Source organism: Leptodactylus fuscus, chromosome 4, assembly GCF_031893055.1.
Source record: "Leptodactylus fuscus isolate aLepFus1 chromosome 4, aLepFus1.hap2, whole genome shotgun sequence".
Lineage (NCBI taxonomy): Eukaryota > Metazoa > Chordata > Amphibia > Anura > Leptodactylidae > Leptodactylus > Leptodactylus fuscus.
Genome location: NC_134268.1, coordinates 80,666,430 through 80,685,770, shown reverse-complemented (window position 1 = coordinate 80,685,770; position 19,341 = coordinate 80,666,430). Strand labels below are relative to the sequence as shown.

At 40.8% G+C, this 19,341-nt stretch overlaps 1 protein-coding gene across 1 annotated transcript in view; it reads left to right on the top strand.

The window, feature by feature from the left end:
• Window positions 1-19,341, top strand: part of RTTN (rotatin) — a 163,796-nt gene that overhangs the window by 62,471 nt on the left and 81,984 nt on the right. The window contains exons 19-26 of the mRNA XM_075270736.1: window positions 1,018-1,189; window positions 1,459-1,558; window positions 3,592-3,680; window positions 4,257-4,374; window positions 5,488-5,584; window positions 9,822-9,881; window positions 11,243-11,431; window positions 13,003-13,242. Of these exons, the coding sequence (XP_075126837.1) occupies window positions 1,018-1,189; window positions 1,459-1,558; window positions 3,592-3,680; window positions 4,257-4,374; window positions 5,488-5,584; window positions 9,822-9,881; window positions 11,243-11,431; window positions 13,003-13,242 (1,065 nt within the window). The remainder of the gene's footprint in view (window positions 1-1,017; window positions 1,190-1,458; window positions 1,559-3,591; window positions 3,681-4,256; window positions 4,375-5,487; window positions 5,585-9,821; window positions 9,882-11,242; window positions 11,432-13,002; window positions 13,243-19,341) is intronic.

Here is a 19,341-nt window from a genome sequence, read left to right as displayed (position 1 = left end):
CAGAGAGCAGCAGCGATTATTTAAGTGTTTTTTCTAGCAGCCTCATTCTACCCTTCCCCTAGTCATGGACTAATCTGTAGAAAGTAACTTAGTCTGAATTGTAGAGAAGAAAACATTTCACAACCCATGCCACTCCTTTGAGATGAATGAGCCTCCTCCGTGTAAGCTTTAAGTTTTGCGGATGAATTAGCCGTGGAATCCGCAGCAAGATTCAGCAGGACACTTATGTTTTTTTCTATCTCTGAGTCCCATTGAATATAATGTGTGGCAAAATCATGGGGGGAATGGACCCTAATGCTAGGTTCACACTAGCATTCTCCTGTCTTCTCATGTTCAAATCACCCCCATATCCCTAGAATACATAAAACAAAAACATTACTGTTGAAACACATACACATTTGGTATCCCTGTGTCCGAAAGCCCCCGGTTCTATTTACATTGGTGAAATATTATATTATTAGGTTATTAAATATTTCACCAATTTTTTTTGCTTAAAATTTTTTTTTTCCCTATTTTCCTCCTCTAAAACCTGCGTCTTATGGTCCAGTGCGTCTTATAGTCCGAAAAATACGATATATATATATCGGAGCATTCTGTTGGAGGTGTGTACTGATACATGATACAATATCTGCAACCTGAACAAAGCCTTACTACTGCTTGTTCTCTGTATGTACTATGGCCCCATTCAAAGTGCTCTTGGTGGGTAGTTTGACTTTTGCTCAGGGACCACAATTATTAGTACGACCATGTCACCTTCTATAAAAAAAAAATATGAGGATTAATTTTTGCTTTACTTAAAATGATCATTTTGGTTGGTGAAGAAGCTTCTGGAAAGTATGATAACTTCTAAACATTTAGCTGAAGTGCTGAGTACTGCAGGAAAACGTTATAGCCGTCATAAAGTTGTGTATTGATAGCTGATAAGAGAAGCATCCGCAAACACCTGGTATGACCTACTCCGCTTTTATAGGTCACTTTACAGTTTTTCATCTGCTTTTTATTGTCTTATTTTTCTAGGCTACGTTCATTGGGCATTAAGTGGTTATCAGTTCATTTAATGAGTGAGAAGGAGTCGAACAGCAAGCGCCCCGAGCTACAAGGAAATTTAATATCTAAGGCTGTCAGTCTTTATATCACCGAGCGGCCAGTGGACTTAAAGCTGGATGACAAAGGAACATCCTTTTTCAAGGTTAATATTCGCCTTAATCACAACATATGAGATTGGCGTCTGTTGTTACATTGCGTGATTGTATGTACGATATACACAGGTACAGACAAGCTATAGCATTAAGATTCTGTGTGACAGTCCGTGTGGAGGTGCGTGTATTTTTATTTAATGTAATTTAACCTAGATGAGTTGTCCAATACATCTAGCCATTATCGCTCTGAGCAGTGTGTGTTTATTGCAGTGTACCGGGGTGTTTTTTAATCAGTATTCAATGTGCATTGAATCTGTAGGCAGACACTGTCAGGAAAGTGGCTGAAATCTTTACTTCAGAAACTGTGGACATGGCACTTCGCAAATCAGCAGCTGAACAGCTGGCAGTTATAGCGCAAGGTAAGATAAGCAAGATGTTTGTTTTTATTCCCCGTGTCACCTGAGAATAATCAGTTAGATTAACTTTGGTCCTCTACAGAAAGGATACATCAGCAGGTCGCACAAAATCCATTACGTTTCTTCTCGTAGACTTGCCGGTATTAGAATCTCTTTTGGAAAGTTAATTTAAATGGATTTTTTTAAACATGAGGTGAGGGTACAGTATATAAACCACACACTGCCTCTACAAAAGGCTAAAGAACTGGATTTTTTCGTAAAAGGACATTTTAGAGGCTGGTGTAAAGTTTATTTTATGGGAAAAATGCATCCAATCTATAAAAGTCTCTATGCCTCCCTCTTAAATGTTTTTTTCAGAACTTTAATACTAAAGGGGTTGTCCGAAAAATTGGAACAACCTGTGGGGAGGCGTTGGTGGAGGTGTTAAAAAATAAAGTGATAGAAAAAAATATAATTGTCTCTGGCGCTCTTATGTTCGCCACCGCTGTCTCATCAGTCACAGGATTTCTGGCTACGAAGCCCCGACATGAGTCTGTATTGACACTGGTGACAACTGAGCACTACATACTAGTAGACATGTTTTTTTTTTTTTTTTTTTTTTTTTAACAAACACTTTCCCTGTCCTCCACACAGGTTGCTCCAATTCCTGAATAGCTTTTTTAATACCCTATTCTGAGAATAGGTGGTCTTCAATATCAGATCGGAGGGGGCTGGCTTTCAGATAATCTTCCTTCTTTTACATGGTTTAAAGCATACCTCCAGTTATATATAACTTTCCATAAATGAATAGTACAGGTGAAAATAAGAAACTTTGTAATATATCTTAATAAGGAGATCTGTATCCTTCAACACTTGTTATGCTATTCTCCTTGTCCTTCTCTTCAGTCTAACTGCTTGTTTAGATTATATACATGTCCATATTCATATTATTTAATTTATTATTGTCTCATTATGTGCACTAGTAACCTCTTATCTACAACCTAGCAGAATTAAGAGTTCAGAATAGCAGAATGTCGGAGCAGCAGTTTTATAGGGTGTCTTTTCTATTCCCCTCACCTCTTCCTAGACCAATATGTAGAAAGTAACTTTCCCTGAAAAGTGGAGAAGAAACCTATTTCTTTAACAAAGTTTCACTCTTATTATTTGTGTTTGCCTCTTCAATGTATACTAGGTACAGTACACAGTATAGTGTCTTTGTATGGCATTACAACTCATTCCTTTTCAATTTACAGACTTGTTGAGGTAGAAACCTACTGTAGTAATACAAAACATTTTGTACCATTGAGAAAACGGCATGTTCTATTAGGAGATGTTTCTGAAGTGAGAAAGTAGCACACAGCTATAGGGGATGTTTCTGAACAAACACTGATGGTATATTGTTAGGATAACTGTGGGCCTCTACCACTGCGACACCAGAAATTGCTAAATTGTGCAGCAATGCTAGAAAGGGACTCCAGAGATTGAACAGTTGCTCGCACCTTTTACAAGTTGAATAAATATATTGTCTGCAATTTTGTTTGTTTTCTGGAGTGACTCCTACTCCTCTCCACTCCTGCACACACTTTCCTGGTATACAGTAAGATACAAATACAGTGAAACCGCCTCTTTGAGAAGACAATATTCTTATCTAGACCAGATTTATCGGGACAGATGTTCAGTATACAGGTCATCGTCTTTGAGAACACAAGCCCCGAGAAGACCACTTTTGAGTGCAATGTTGGGTTGCGTTTTCCCTCACATCATTTATTCCGTGGTATCTTCCCATGAGAACATTTAGGAAGCACCTAATAACCTTACTTGTCACTTTTGAGTGCTCGTATACCTCCACCAACATTGTGCACATGGCCAGAACAGCATTTCTTAACTGCTTGTTCTTCACCGGTATGGTTTCTCATCATTTCTAATTTCAGGTAATGTACATGGGAAAGTAATGTGCACTGAGCTGCAGATAGTAATTTATAGTAACCTGGGAGAAATAAGAAGGGTGTATCTAGTTCTACTGCTTACTTAATTCTAGCTGGCTCTTTTATTTGCAGACGTGATGATGCACAGTGTTATTAAGGAGTTGGGGATTGTGGAAAGGATCCGCAACATATTACAAAAATGTGTGCATCAAAGTGGAAAGGTAAGTGCAGCTTACTGTGAAAGAATTGATAGTGCGTAGACAAAGTACGGCTGGATTAATCCTTGTTTGCCTTAGGGTTAGGATTACAGAACATTACTATCTGTGATAAACAGTACAAAATATGTTACTATACGCTCGTTCATTTAGCCCCCAACCTATTATGTTTTTGGTGTCCTCATTTCCTAGTTAAATATATTTCAGGACAAACTTGGTAACAAATATTGTCACCCAGTCTCCTTAAATTCATGGATAACAAAATAGTCTACTTATGAAAAAAAAAACAAAAAAAAACTACCATGTATGATGGCATATTTTTAACAGAATCTGCCAACATCTCTTATCCCCACAACCAGCTGTAACCACTATATTGTGTAAAAGACGTTGATTCCAATGGTATGATGGTTATATTCACACTTTCCTACACTCCAGTGTAGTTTGTCTGACATATTTGATCCACAATGTGCCCGCTAGTCATCCGATGTGCAGGACCCCAGCACATGTACACAGTGTATCTGATCAGTTATGTTCCTAAGTCATATTACGCTTAATTTATTTTTGTCTTTTAATAATCTGTAGGATTTTGAGGGCATGATTTTGCCATGCCTGTCCTTGCTACGAAAGATGGTTTACGCTGATCCTGTATTGCGCTCGTTATTGGCTCAAGATGCAGAATTCATCTTAGCTGTAGCTAGAGGTACAATTCACTAGTTATTATGAAATTTTGTGGAATTGGTCTGTAATTTGTAGTCATTTCGCCCTAATAAAACTTCCGTTTACCAACTTCTCCATTAAATATAAAGGCTGAGAAGACATTCATTCTGTCTGTAATATGATGACTGCTTTGGAGTCGGCCTGTGCAGTTAATCAAATTAACACGGTTATATAAGTGTTATTCTGATTTTCGCCAGAATTGTGAAATCTGTGCTAACTATGCTCTAGTGTTTGATATATTCCATGCAGGCTTTAGCATCTTTCTTTGTTGGGTGGTAGGATGAGGAAGCCTGCATTAGATATATCTGACAACATCTCCCTGTGCCAGCTGTTTGAGTTTTTGGAATACCGTGTATACTCGAGTATAAGCCGAATTTTTCAGCAAAGTTTTTGTGCTGAAAAATCCCCCTTGGCTTATACTCGAGTCAGCAAAAAAAAAAAAAAAAAAAAAAAGATTTTTAAAAAAAATAAAGTTCTAAATCACTCCTTTCCCTAGAATACATACAGAAGTAGAAAATTACTGTGAAACATATACACATTAGGTATTCCTGTGTTTGAAAGTGCCCAGTCTACTGAATATAGGGTATCTGCATTGCTCCTGTTCCGTCGGGAAGGGGTTAATAGGAGCACTGTATCTACCCTATATTCAGCCAGACTGAATTCCAAGTGGGGGAAGAAAAAACAGTCCTCAAGCTCAGGGAAGGGGCAGACAGACAACCAAAACACCCCCTCCCCTTCCCCAGCACCCATCAACTACTGCACCCAAAAACTCCGACCATTTTAATTTTTGAAATTTTCCAGTAGCTGCTGCATTTCCCCCATCGGCTTATACTTGAGTCAATAAGTTTTCCCAGTTTTTTGTGGTAAAATTAGGGGCCTCGGCTTATATTCGGGTCGGCTTATACTCGAGTATATAAGGATCTATAGTTCAAAAAAATTGAGAATCATCCAGGAGCATGAAAAAAAAAAATAATCAAAATTTGAAGAAGTGCACAAGCCTAATACTCATACACACAAAATCGAACTTTCCAATAATCTGTTTCACAAATATAAATTTTAATATAAATTGTAATGCGGTATATATATTCATTTTCAGCATCCCTATTGTTACAAAATGACAGTGTTCTACTGGCTGAAGCTGCAGCTGTGATGTGCCTTCTTTTGTTCGATGAAATGTCAAGGTTGGAAACGTGGTAAGATAGATACATTTCATAACTCTACACCTTTACTTTCTTGGAGCCTCTATCATAGTAGTAGTAGAAAATGTGCCTTTGTTTCTCATAGGGAACAATCCAAGCTTGCCTTTTAATTTTCGTATCCAACATAGAAACTTTACAAAAGAAAGATTGTATTACAGAAATCCACTGTACGGTTACAAGAAATGTACCATTGATACCATTGTTTCTCCAGCATCAGTACAAGATTGTAGATGATACAAATGAGAACTCAGAGGCCTCCATTGTACAATAACATCTAACAAGCGAGAATATGGAGTGGGAGTTGCAGAATTAAAGTCAGGGCCAAAATAAAACCTCACTGACTCCAGCTTCAGAATCAAATGATGAACTCTTTTTTTAGTTATATTATACAATTATTAATATTTTCTAATCAATTAGAAGGATAGCTTGTTGCATATTTCTTACAAATTAATTTGCTAGCTTTTTTTTCTTGAATTAGAGGAAATTTTAAGCTTCAGTCCAACCATAGCCATTTATGAAGGATTTGGATTTGGAGTGTGGAAATATAGAAGAGTCAGAGTCAATGGTTTAGTCTAGTGACTTAAAGATGTAGCAGTGTTAACCTGATCATCTGCAGCGTGATACCTTATCACAGAAGACAACCAAACCAACCAAAAATGTTTTTCCAATGACTATCCATTGTTTTTTCTTGACTTCTGTAATAAGATCGCACCTATAGCAATTTAACCAGTTCCAGAAGTTCAGGTTAACATTGCTAGCTGCTATGCCCCTGATCAATTTGGTAATTTCTTGTAAATCTGTCCACCTATTTAAACAATATGGACGTTATTAACGCTTATTCTCCAAGTGGATGGTAACTTTTTTTTTTTTTAAATCCTAGAAGGAGGACAAGAGCTAATGTAATATAACCTTCCAGGGGCTATATCTTTTAACCAGGTGGATGGGTTTTACAAAAAAATATATACAGATTAAGAGCACAGGCGCAGTCACTTTGTCTCCAATAACTGAATATGAATCAAAAATTTGCATTTAACCCAAAATGATATTATAAGAAACTACAGCTCATATCACAAAAAACAAGCCCTCACATGGCTCCTTCATCGGAAAAATAAAACAGTTATGGCTCTCAGAAGTTGGCAGCACTAAAATAAAGGATTTAAAAAAAAAAAAGTACAACATAAAAATTTTACAAGTATGGTATAGCTGAAATTGTACCCTGTCACAGAAATGTTATTTAGGCTATGAAATAACAATTTTGAACGTTAAAGAAAATGGTAAAGTTGCTGTTTTTTTTCCAACCCATTGAGAGTTAATGAAGTGTAACAAAAAATGGCAATTTCTGCCTGTCTAAACACTCAAAAACCCAAATTTATTCATACCAGTTAAAAAATAACAATAAAAAAAAAAATCAAAACCATCAAATATATGTACCAAATGTGGTTAGAATCAAGTTGCCTTCCAAATATTTATGAAGACAAAGTAGGATGCTTCTAATACCATCATTTATATGGTAGCTTTTTACACTTCCTTGTCTTCTTGGAAGGAATAATTGGTTTTACTCGAAGTACATCCTATTACTGATATAACAGGGTGCACTCTTATTACCACAAAATAACCTGGGTGTGTCCACTTTATTAAAAAGAAACGTGAACTTAGTAGCCATATCGCATTGGTCTTAGTGAGTTATCTGTGCAATATATTTCAATGGACCCAAATAATAACCAAACTTTTTAGTTACTCAAAAGAAATATATTATGACTGTGTTGGGACTATTATCCAATTGATTGATATCACTTTGGTGACTTCATATATCTTTCATACATCTCAGTATCTCCCCTTGTAGAGTATGGAGGTACTGATAAGTGCTAGCTCCTGCCTAGTATGTTGAAACCACAAGCAACCTTTCCATCCAGTATTGCTCCATATCATTTGACATTGTTCTATTACAGAATCCTAGATGATGTTTGCAGGGATGCTGGGTTGGTGGATATCATAAACATTACTTCACTATCTCACTATTGCTTCCTGTATGGTTCTTAGATGATATAATGTGAAGTGTCAATCATATGTATACAATGCCTATGTATATACAGTGTCTTATGCTTTTCTCCACTGCAGAAAATATCTGTAGTGGTTCCTTAGAAGTAAACAAATTGTGCATGTGCAGAGAGAGATTTACTAGTTGAGTAATTATTTATTTTATTAATAATTAATAAATCCAATGAGGAGGTTTATTACTTATGCACGGTGAGAGAGGAGTATGTATTGTATTTGCTCCTATTAGTCTCTCCCATGACACTAGAATATAGCTCTTCTAAACTAACATAAAGAGGGATAGTTATGTTCTATTCTCACAACAGATCTGTGGCCTCTCCATAATACAAGGATCGCTCTGATAATAGCAATCACTTATTTTCCCTTTGTGTGTATGGCCAAGATCACTGTAGTATCAGCCACGTTTAACACATCTCCCCAGTTTGCTCATTAGCCATCGGCATAGATCGCCGTAGTAGCTATAATCCTTCTCCTACATGCCTAGTTCTATAGTCACTTTAAGTTCTGGCTGAGCTATATATATATATGGGCAGGAGGACAGGATTGCTTTTAGAACAGCAGTATGTGAATGTCCGTTCCTGCTACACACTGATAGACGGCTAGCTAATTTAATTCAACATATCTGTATAAAAACGGCTTTGTTATTACAGACATTTATCCACAGGATAGGGAAAAAGTGACAGACCTGGGGGGGGCTAGACCAGCGCTCCATTCACTTCTGTGGAGCTTCGGGGACCATAATCTCCAGAAGTCTCATAGAAGTGAATTGTACACTGGTTGTACATGCACTCTAACACTTCATTCACACTGAAGATGCAGGTGGTCTTTGTGGCCCTCTTCTAATCACTGGGGGTCCCATTGATCTGACACTTCATTCACACTGAAGATGCAGGTGGTCTTTGTGGCCCTCTTCTAATCCCTGGTGGCTCCATCAATCTGACACTTAGTATCTAAACAAGTGTAATGACAAAACCCCTTTAATGAAACACTATTTTAATACCTTTTAAACTAATCCCATAGTCTTTTTCATTTTTCAAAAGGTTACAAATAAAAGCTTTGTTGTGATTGGTTCCTGTAGGCTAAGACACTTTTTCTTAAAGACAGTTTGATAAAGTTGCCCCTATATTGTTCCTACAATGGTGCAAAAAATTAACAAGATATGGTTGTTAAGATGCCACAAAGGAAAAACCAAAGTGCTTGTAGGGCTTTTCCTTCCGATTGCAGAGTAAATATACACAATGGAGGAAAGCTTCCATTATGTGTTTTTTACACTGGAGTGAATACAGGAGGGGTCTTCATCAGCATCTGTCTTTCCAGTCCTAAGTCCGTTTCTTTCTTCCTATGATGGAGAGCAACAGACTTACACTAGGTTCACACCTGCGTTCGGGTCTCCGTTCTGTGGTTTCCGTCTTCTGCATGCAAGAAGACGGAAACAACAGACTGGGTCCGGTGGTGAGCGTTTTATGCTCTCCGCCGCGAAACCAATTTTTTAAAACCGGACACAGAGTACTGCATGTCCGACTCTGTGTCCGGATTTAAAAAAAACGACTTCGCGGCGGAAAGCATAAAACACTCACTGCCACTCACGGCCGGACAGCTTTCAAACCCATTCAAATGAATGGGTGAGAAAGAGTCCTTCAGGTTTCCGTATCCTGCCTCTGTTTTGTGCAGGAAATGGAAACCTGCAGAACGGAGACTGGGCGCAGATGTGAAGAAGCCCTTACAAACAGAAATGATGTGAACTTAGCCTAAGATTATCAAGCAAAGAAAGGAACAACATGTTCTAAACATCTGTAGTGGCAAAAAGAAGTCTCTTCAGGTAAAACCAAATCTCTTTTGACAGCTTAGCTCTGCATTCTGTGTTTGTACAGCACATTCCAGATATGCAGGTGAGATAAATTGGCTGAGATAAGATCTGGAGGGATTATCTATTATGCACTAGCCATGACTAAATACCAATACCATGTTAGCGTTGGATACTTTTGTGTCAAAAAAAGGCAAAAATATTGTAAAACAGCCTAAAGAAGTAGCCTCTAGGCTTCAAAAAAACCTTGCAAATGTAATTTTCCTGGTTAGCTAATAAAAGTAACATAGCTACAATACTTTTGACAAAAAAAGTACCTAAAGTTGCATGGCATAATGCACAAATGATTTTCCCCTTGTATTGTATTCATAGGTCAGAGGATATAGCTACCTCTCCATCTCCCTTCAGCTTGCCTGTAGCCATAGTTCGACGGTAAGTAACCAAGAAATCTATTGTTGTTTTGCAGCATTATTTGCTATTTTCTTTTGTTGTTCTAGATCCCGGGAATCTAGATTCAGGATTTCTTGAAGCTAACATACTTATTTTTAGTCATCAATGAATCAAGGTGACATTTGCAAATTCCTATCTTCTATAACTTACCCTTCATTGAAGTCTGCTAGGTGACCAAACACTGGTATTGATGCCTAGGCAAAACTTCTTGTTACTCAAGTTACATGGGGAAAATATTTAGTAGTAGAAAGCGACATTTCTACCCATTTAACTCTTAAACGGATTCTAGCATTAAAAACTGTTAAAACTAAAAGCACGCAGGAATAACCTTTAGAAAGGCTACTCATCTCTTACCTTTATTTTGCAGGTCTGCGCCACATTTGTGAATTTTTCTTCTTTATGCTAATTGTACTCAGAAAGCACAGGGAGTGTTCCCCTTGTGCTCAGAGCACAGCGTTGTTATCCATTCCAACCCCACCTCTGTCTTCTGTTCCTGACGCGTCTCCTCCTCCTCAATCCCAACGTAAAATTGCTGACAGAACATGCGCAGTCGGCTGTTCCGTCGGCCATTTTGCGGTGGTCTCATGTGAGGTTTAAAGATGCATATCTTCTATACACAGGATAGGGAATAAGTGTCACATAGCTGGGGGGCTGACTTCCGGGTCCACAATGTTCAGAAAAACTGGGATGGAAGTGTTCCCATGCCTCTTCCATGTGAATGAAGTGCAAGTGCAGTTGCTCCTTTCACTGCTGTGGGGCTACAAGACTGCAAGCTCCCTTAAAGTTAACTGGCAGAGTGGCAACGTTATGGCATGAAAACCATGATGTGCCACACTACCCTCACCTGTATTTGTGGCCTAAACCACTTCATCCCCCAGAGTGGAGCTGCGGCCATTATGGCTCTTAGGTGCCATTAAAGTAAATGGGAGCTGATCTGTAGTAACCCGGTCTAGCTACTGCACAAAGAATAGAGTTGTGTGACTCCTGCTGCATTCTATATATTGATTGAGAGCTGACCTATGGGGGGTCTCGGGTGTTAGACCCACTGATCTAATCTTTAGGATAGGTAATCGCTATTTTTTTTTAGAATAAAATCAGTTTAAGTAAGTATATTAAAGCCAGTTTCATAATGTTATCATATCTAAGTGCTTTCCTTTAGAAGCAGGAGCATTATGAAATCTACTGGGAAGAATTATATATTCAAGGTTGTCTGCAGAAACCTAATGGTTAGCAATACTTGAAAGTGTGACCCAATTATTTTGGGGTATTTTTGCATTTTTTTCACAGCTTTAAGAACTTCTGTAATTACTGTTTTGTTTTTTTTTCTTTTTTTTTATTCCTAGATTTCACCTCCCTGTCTCTGTGAGTACTCATCATGCAGTAAGTCCCTACACAATGGCTTCTCCTTTGTGCTCAGATTGGATAACCATGAAGCCAGTATCGGATATGCTCCGCATAGCATGGAATCTGTCATGGAACCAAGGAATGGATAACTTTTTGAAAACTCTAGAGAAAGAACCAGCTGATAAAAAGTAAGAAACTATGTGGAGAAATTTACTGGATTGCAATGACTGCATAGTGGAAGCCCCAAATAACTTTAAGCGAGCATAGAGAAGATACTTTGGTTGAGTAATCCATGATTTATTGGTTATTGATATTTTCAGAGCTATTAACAACAGTTAGCTGAAATTTATGAAATACATGAGTGCACGTTTACCATGTGACTCACTTAATACAGCACTTAAACATTCTTTTTCTAGCTGCCGTTGTACAACAGCCGACATTGTTAACAGGGGGAAGTTATAATTTTAGTGGTGTTGTCCCTATAGATTTCAGCTTAAACTTCTTTTTAGACACAGGGTGGGATGAATGGGTGCTTACTTAGGGTGGGACATATGTAGAGATTTTGAAGGGAGGGTTCAGTAAAAGTTGCTGCCCTTGGTAGAAATTGCAAAATGCCCCACCCCCGTTATGCAGAGTAAGAATTTATAAATGGTTGGTAAAACTGGTTAGCACATTTTCTGGCTGCTTGGCATACTGCAGGGGTTAATTAAGGTAAGGGAGGATATTTTTTAATTATACGTAATTACAATGAGTAAAAAAGTCTTTATAGAAACCAGAAACAATCTGCTGCTTCCCCTCACTCAGCCATAGAATTACATGATAACGTGATAATACAGATCTGATCAAGAAGGCCGAGAAATGTGCAAGGTAAAAAAACAAAAAAACGTACTTAACTGTCCCCAGTGCACTGGTGTCCCCTGCTGCTGTGCACTCAGGCAGCACACCAGTGCTCCTTCCAGTGGAAGTTCTCGTCTCACGTGACCGTTAGGGCCAAAGGAAAGGAATCGGAACATCACTCACATACATAACCTGTAAAGTCCCATGTCCTTTCCTTACGCCACTGAGTCCGCCGATTGGCCTTGTTGGTCATGTGAGGCGAGGACTTCCACTGAAAAAATACCATGGGAGCAGCTGGACCGGACAGTGGGAAACACTGGAGCACAGGGAACAGGTGAGAATTTTTTTTTAACACCTTCCCTGTAGTCCTTGGTCAAATACGTATGCCCTTTAATTTGTCTTAGGTTTTGTTTACATTGCCATTGGGGATTTCCGTTTTTTGTTCAATTATAGGAACAGAAAACTGAATCTTCCAGACATGGAAGCACATAGATTCTGATGGATCCAATTAACTATAGTGGGCTCTGTAATTTTTTCGATACAATTCTCGTCATTTTCTTCATTTGTAATTTTTGTCAAAATCTGCAATGTGGCTCCTACCTGAACCTCCAATGCAGTTCTGAGGTTAGCCTTAATTTTATTTAAGAAAAAAAAAAAAACATCTTTTCAGAAGAGGGAAAAATAAGTAGCCCCTCTATCCCATATATTGTCTTCCACTGCAGCGGATGATGTGGTAAAGTGAACGATGGCTAGTTCTTCCCAATAAAAACAGCTTGTGCTTGTTTAGCTTGCTGATGTCCCAGCGTTTAGCTGACTATTAGACATTACTATGACAAGCAGCTACTCATGTCAGCCAGGTATTTTATTGCCGTACCTGTGTGTATAACATTTCAAACTGTGACTTTTTTCCTCCTCTCCCAAGTTTTTCAGATACATTAAAGTTATCCCCAGAAGAAGTCCTGACATTGAGGATGACACACTCAACCAGTGGACTGCAAGATTGCCTGAGTTATATCATTCAGGCTGGGTCTCATGGGGAAGTTCGTTCTGCTGTTGCTAGGATGAATTTTTATCTCCTAAATGACAGACTGGTTCTAAACTGCCTCACTGACTATAACATGTCTTCCTTGAAGTGTTTGCCTTGGCATACTGCATTAAGCAGGTGAGACTCGCTGCGCAATTTCTAATATCTGCTAGCTCTGCATAAAATATGCACACACACGCGTGATGATTAAAGTGGCTCGTGCAAGCAGCTTTTTACTTTCCACATATTTATTTAGCATCTGAGAATCATAAATATTTCTTTTTTTTGAGTAAAGTATTCACTTGGGTACATCTAATTTCTGCAATAAGTCTTCTCACTACAGTTACTACAGGTAAAAATCCCTATATATGTGTGTGTGTGTGTGTGTGTGTGTGTGTGTGTGTGTGTGTAACTACTGCTTGTGTGTTTATAATGTAATATATCTTTATGTAGTGTGTTCATCATTGTTCATCCATCCGCAGATCTATCTCTGTATCTTACTATATAAATAATCTCTCTCTATATATAATATATATATATATATATATATATATATATATATATATATATATATATATATATATATACACACACACACACATATATAAATATTGTGTGTGTGTGAGTGTTTGTAATCCTTAAAGGGGGCTCTATCAGCAAAATCATGCGTATAGAGCCCCACAAAGGCTATTTAGGCACAGCTAAAGTTATATTAAACTACCCCCCAGTTTTAAAATAAAACCCTAAAACAGAATATGATCAACTTACCCATCGTGCACGGTGGGCGGGCATTCAGGGTCCGCCTTCTTCTTAAGCCATGCCTCCTCTTCCAGCAATGTCCTCGGGTCCCATCTAACTCGCGAACTGACGTTGATATAAAAAAAAAAATGGCGTGGGCGCATGCGCTGTAGCCATAGTAGAAGCAGCATGCTACTGCGCATGCACCCGCGCCATTTTTTAACAATGTCAGTTAGCTAGTTAGATGGGACCTGAGGACATTGCTGGAAGAGGAGGTGTGGCTGAAGAAGACGGCGCACCCTGAATGTCCGCCTAGCGTGCACGATGGGTAAGTTGATCATATTCTGTTTTAGGGTTTTATTTTAAAACTGGGGGGTAGTTTAATATAACTTTAGCGGTGCCTGAATAGCCTTTTTAAAGGCTATTCACGCATATGTGGGGCTCTATCAGCATACTTTTGCTGATAGAGCCCCTTTAATGTCTAATAATCTGATGCCGAACTATAGAATAAGGTGCCTTTTAACAATGCCAGAAGAGGCACATTGAGCAGAGGTGAGCAGTTCCATAGTTCCATAAGCAATAACATAGTACCATATATATGTATATGTGAAAAAATAGCTACTGGAGCAAATTTTGTGGTTAATAGTTTATTTCCAGTTTTTCTGCTTAACTGGACATCCCTATCCCTAATGTCAACTCCTATCTTCCATCCAGTATCCAGTCCTTATTACAGAGGATGACCAACGTGTTTCTCCTGCAAAGCCTAAATAGTACTCCATGGCCCAGATTATTATTAGAACTAATAATACATTTTATTTATATTGTGCCAGCGTATTTCACAGCACTTTACATATCATTGTGCTTATGTACAGACAAAATGAGACATTACAGAGTAATTTATCAATTCACACAATAGAAGTGAGGAGTAAGAGGAGTGACACAAGAGGTAGCTTTGCTTATACAGTGGACAAGCCATTTTATGAGAGGTTACTTTAATTATACAAATAAATAAAACCATATGAGTTTTCACCAGCCAGTGTCTTTTTGGGCTAGTTCACACGTGAGTATAAGGGGAGGTTTTTGACAGCGGATTTCGCGTCCAAAACCTCCCCTTATAATGGTGGTCTATGGAGACCGCCGGGCTTCTGTTCTCCGCTAGCGGCGAGCTGCTGCTAGCGGAGAAAAGAAAGGACGTCCTTTCTTCAGGCGGAAGCCGCGCAGGCTCAGCCGCGCGGCTTCCGCCCCCAGCAGCTCCCTCCTATGTCGGCTCATTCATTTGAGCTGACAGCAGAGGGTTAAGCCGCGACAGCGATGGTCGCGGTGGGCGGGTTTTGACAAGAGACAGACGCGGCTCGCCGCGTCTCTCTCTGTGTCAAAACCCGCGCGGGCAGTTCACGTGTGAACTAGCCCTTTATGTGCAAACCCATAGTACCTGGTGTGGGGAAGTTAGCTTGGTAGACTCAAACAGTGAAGACAGGGACACAAAATGTGCAGCAAACTGGTTTATTTAGAAAAAAAAAACAAAAAACAGGAAAATAAATAAACCTTGGCTTCAAGCGCAAAAATAAATAAAACAAAATACAGCCTTAACTTCAGGCAAAAACAAAATAAATACCTGCTCGTCTGAGCGCTAACTAAACAGAAAGGATAATACTTCCAGCCACACGAACAAAACAGGAGCCACCTGGAGGCCAGAGCCCGGGGGAGGAGCCAAACTGCAAAGACCCCAAGCTGGAAGGAGAGGCAAAGCTGGATCTCACCATCATCTATTTTCTGCAAGGCGGGTGAGATGTTACCATGTGAGGGGGAGGGGTAAAAGTCAAGCGGGGACTAAAAGACTCAGGGGCCAGTTGTCCACTGGCTGGGTCAGAAGTCATGGACTCTGAGGACATTATCTCTGGAAAGACTTTGCCTGTGACAGGGTGGCTGGATGCCATCCAAGATTACCTGTGACCCGGGTTCATACGGATTTGGGGTTCCTCTGGACCGGGGTGCAGGAAAAGGACTGTGGGAGGTGGGGCTGCGGTCTCACCTGCTTGCTGATAAACTGTTGGGGACCGACTTAGGGCCCCTGGAGTCCCTTATGGGATGGAAGTAACCCCAACTTATTGTGATGCAATGTATGTTAGTGTTGCGGATGCTAATGTAATGATGTAGTTTGTTGCACAGAGCGGGTAGGTTAGCTATGCGCCACCCCTTCTGATGTGTGCACAACTGAGTACCGTGACTTGTCATGCAACGTATGTTAATGTTGATGATGCTATTGTAAAGCTGTAGTTTGTTGCACAGAGCGGGTAGGTTAGCTATGCGCCACCCCTTCTGATGTGTGCACAACTGAGTACCGTGACTTGTCATGCAATGTATGTTAATGTTGATGATGCTATTGCAAAGCTGTAGTTTGTTGCACAGAGCGGGTAGGTTAGCTATGCGCCACCCCTTCTGATGTCACCAGCAGAGTGCAGTGGAAATGCTAATGAGGCTGTGCTTACACCTGTGACAGAGGTGAGGGCTGTTGTGTCTGCGGACCCGTCCACCCCTGCGGGGGCTGAGCCCTCCCCTCTCTGGTGTTGTCTCAAGCCAACTTCACTGTAGCCTGCTGTGACGCAACAAATGCTACTGGAATGTCATCAATGCCAATGTCATCCTTGATGTTTTGATTGCATTACCTGTCAACGTATTGTGGGGGGATGGTTTGGGGAATGTTGATAGCTGTCATTTGCCCAAGGTACCACCATCACCCACAAGGGAACATTATGTAATGGGCGTAAGCCCGGGGGACAGTTCGTCTGGGAAGGAGGGCAGGTGGTGACTAAGCCTGTGCCAGAACCAGAGGTGTCCCCGTATAAGGAAGTAAAGGGGGAGGTAACTAGCCCCCTAGAACTCTCCCAGTCAAGTGAGCCATGTGGGGGAGACCCTTAGAGACTGCCGGTATGGGGGTCTATGAGCCACCGCCTCCAGGGTTGATCGGCCGGTTGCGAACCCTCAGGGCTGGAACCCAGTGCGGGGGAGGTAGACAGGTGGGCCCAGCTCAGGACATGAGTGTGGGAAGGGTCTCCGCTCCGCTCAGACTGAATAGAGTGTGGTATCCGTGAACCTGGAGCGGTTCAGATACTGAGACTAGTATGGGGAGAGGCTCTGAGAGATTGCCCGAATGGAATATCTGCCTCCAGGTCCGAGGGTTATGAGTATGGATCTGCAGGAAGTCAGCACTCTGGAGAGGGCCCAGAACAGGCCAGAGGTAACCAGTTGTGCAGGGGTCAGCGCTCCCAGCTAGCGGCTAGTGTGGGAGGGGCCCTGGGAGACTGCCAGGTTGGGGTCTCCACAATGGTGCCTTGGAAAAGTGCCTGGGGTCTAGAGTGTGGAGCTGCGAGATGCCAGGACTCTGGAAGGCCCAAGGCAGGCTGGGGTAGCCAGGGGTGCAGAGTTCCGAACGGGAGCCTCAGAAGAGTCTCTACTCAGGCTAGTGGGGAGGAAGGTACCAGGAGCGGTTCTGGTACCAGAACCTGCCCAGATAGTGTGAGAACATGGAGGTGCGTGAGGAAGGTGATCTTCGGACCCTCTTCCTTACGGCACGCTCTAAAAGGGGGAGGTGTGATGAATCGGACCCCATTCATGATTCTCAGCTATATCTATAACTATCTATGTATTGGATCAGTGTGATGAATCAGATCACAATCATGATTCTCAGCTATATATATGATTATCCATGTATGGAATTATGAGGAATGGCCAAAACTAATTATCTGTGGCCAGTTGCCAAGATCAAAAGCCATTGTCTCACCCTAGGCATGTCATTAACATATCTGTGCTAATGTAGTATCTCTCAGCAGGGGGCCATCCTGGCTCAGTGCCCTGAGAGCCCTACTAACATCTCTCCACAGACAACCTGACTCCACCTGGTAACTTCAAAGAGTTATAGGTTTTTGATAATAATCTCTCCAAGGGAAGATGCTACCATTATGACAATTAGATCTTCCGGTGCGTAGTAGTGAGACGCACGTTTTTAACCCAAAAACTTTAAGCCTACGGGCCTGGGAAGAGCCCAGGCCCAGTTCTCGTTATTCAAAGGGTATTGAGTTATCATGTTTGGTGTCAATGTGTTGGGAAACTTTCGGTGAGCAAAGACATGCCACTTGTTTGACCGTATATTCATGTGGTAAGGAATTATGACCATTTATAGTTATAGGCTGCCTATTCATTATAGAATAAAATATAAAGTTATTACTCTCATCCACAAGGCTCTCCATAATGCCGCACCTCCCTACATTTCTTCCCTCATCTCTGTCTACCGCCCAACCCGTGCTCTCCGCTCACTCAATGACCTAATACTTACATCCTCTATTATCAGAACCTCCCACGCTCGTATACAAGACTTCTCCCGAGCAGCACCACTTCTCTGGAATGCTCTACCCCGGACAATAAGATTAACTCCCAACTTCTACAGTTTCAAACGCAAACTAAAGACACATCTTTTCAGACAAGCCTATCACAATTCCTAATGCACAAAATTGTCTGAACACTGTATAAGCAATGCCGCCCCTGCTACCTCTTGTGTCACCCCTCTACCTCATAGATTGTAAGCTCTTTTGAGCAGGGCCCTCAGTCCCATTGTGTGAAATGACGTTCTTTGTTATGTATGTCTGTATCTGAACCCTATAAATTGTACAGCGCTGCGGAATATGTTGGCGCTATATAAATAAAATGTATTATTATTATTATTATAGTCTCACTGGACTCGGTTACAGGCAAGAACCATACACCTCCTTTCACCTCATGGAACTGCCATGAAGTGCAGGCTCTGCAGCCTTTTAGGGGTCAGTAATGAGCCAAGGATCTACACCTGTGCTGAGGCCTACTCCAGATCTGCCCTGGACCACACATATGTCAGACAACTGGGGCTGATATATCTGGACTCCAGCACTCTGCCTGTCACCTTCTTACACTGGGTATTCAGAGTTACATTCAGATAAAGGTGTCTTGTCCTTTGGGATAATGTAAAGGGGGTAGGAGGTAATGAACAGAGGAGGGTTAGTTCCAGGGAGCGTAACTGCAGAAGTATTTAGACTAGGTAATGTGATAGGCCTGTCTGAGGACGTGTCTTTAGGATGTGCTTGAATCTGTAGTTGTGAGTTAATCTGAAGTCCGGGACTCAGGAGATGTCTTGGATATGCAAGTGGGAGGATGTTAAAAGAGGATGTTAGTCTTAGGTCATTGAGTGAACGGAGAGCACAGGAGATAGACATGAGGTATGACATGTTGGGAGGTGCAGTGCCATGGAGAGGTTTGTGGATGAAGGTGACAAGTTTATATTGTATTCTGTAGTGAACAGGCAGCCAATGTAGTGACAATCACAATCCGGAGGCAGAAGTCTGGCTGCCACATTCAGAATAGATTGTACAGGAGAGTGTAGAATGTGTAAACTTGTAATGTAATATGTAACTTGTAACATGGTCATGTTGGTTCTGCCAAAGCCGAAGTGGCACTAATAGAAAGACAGAG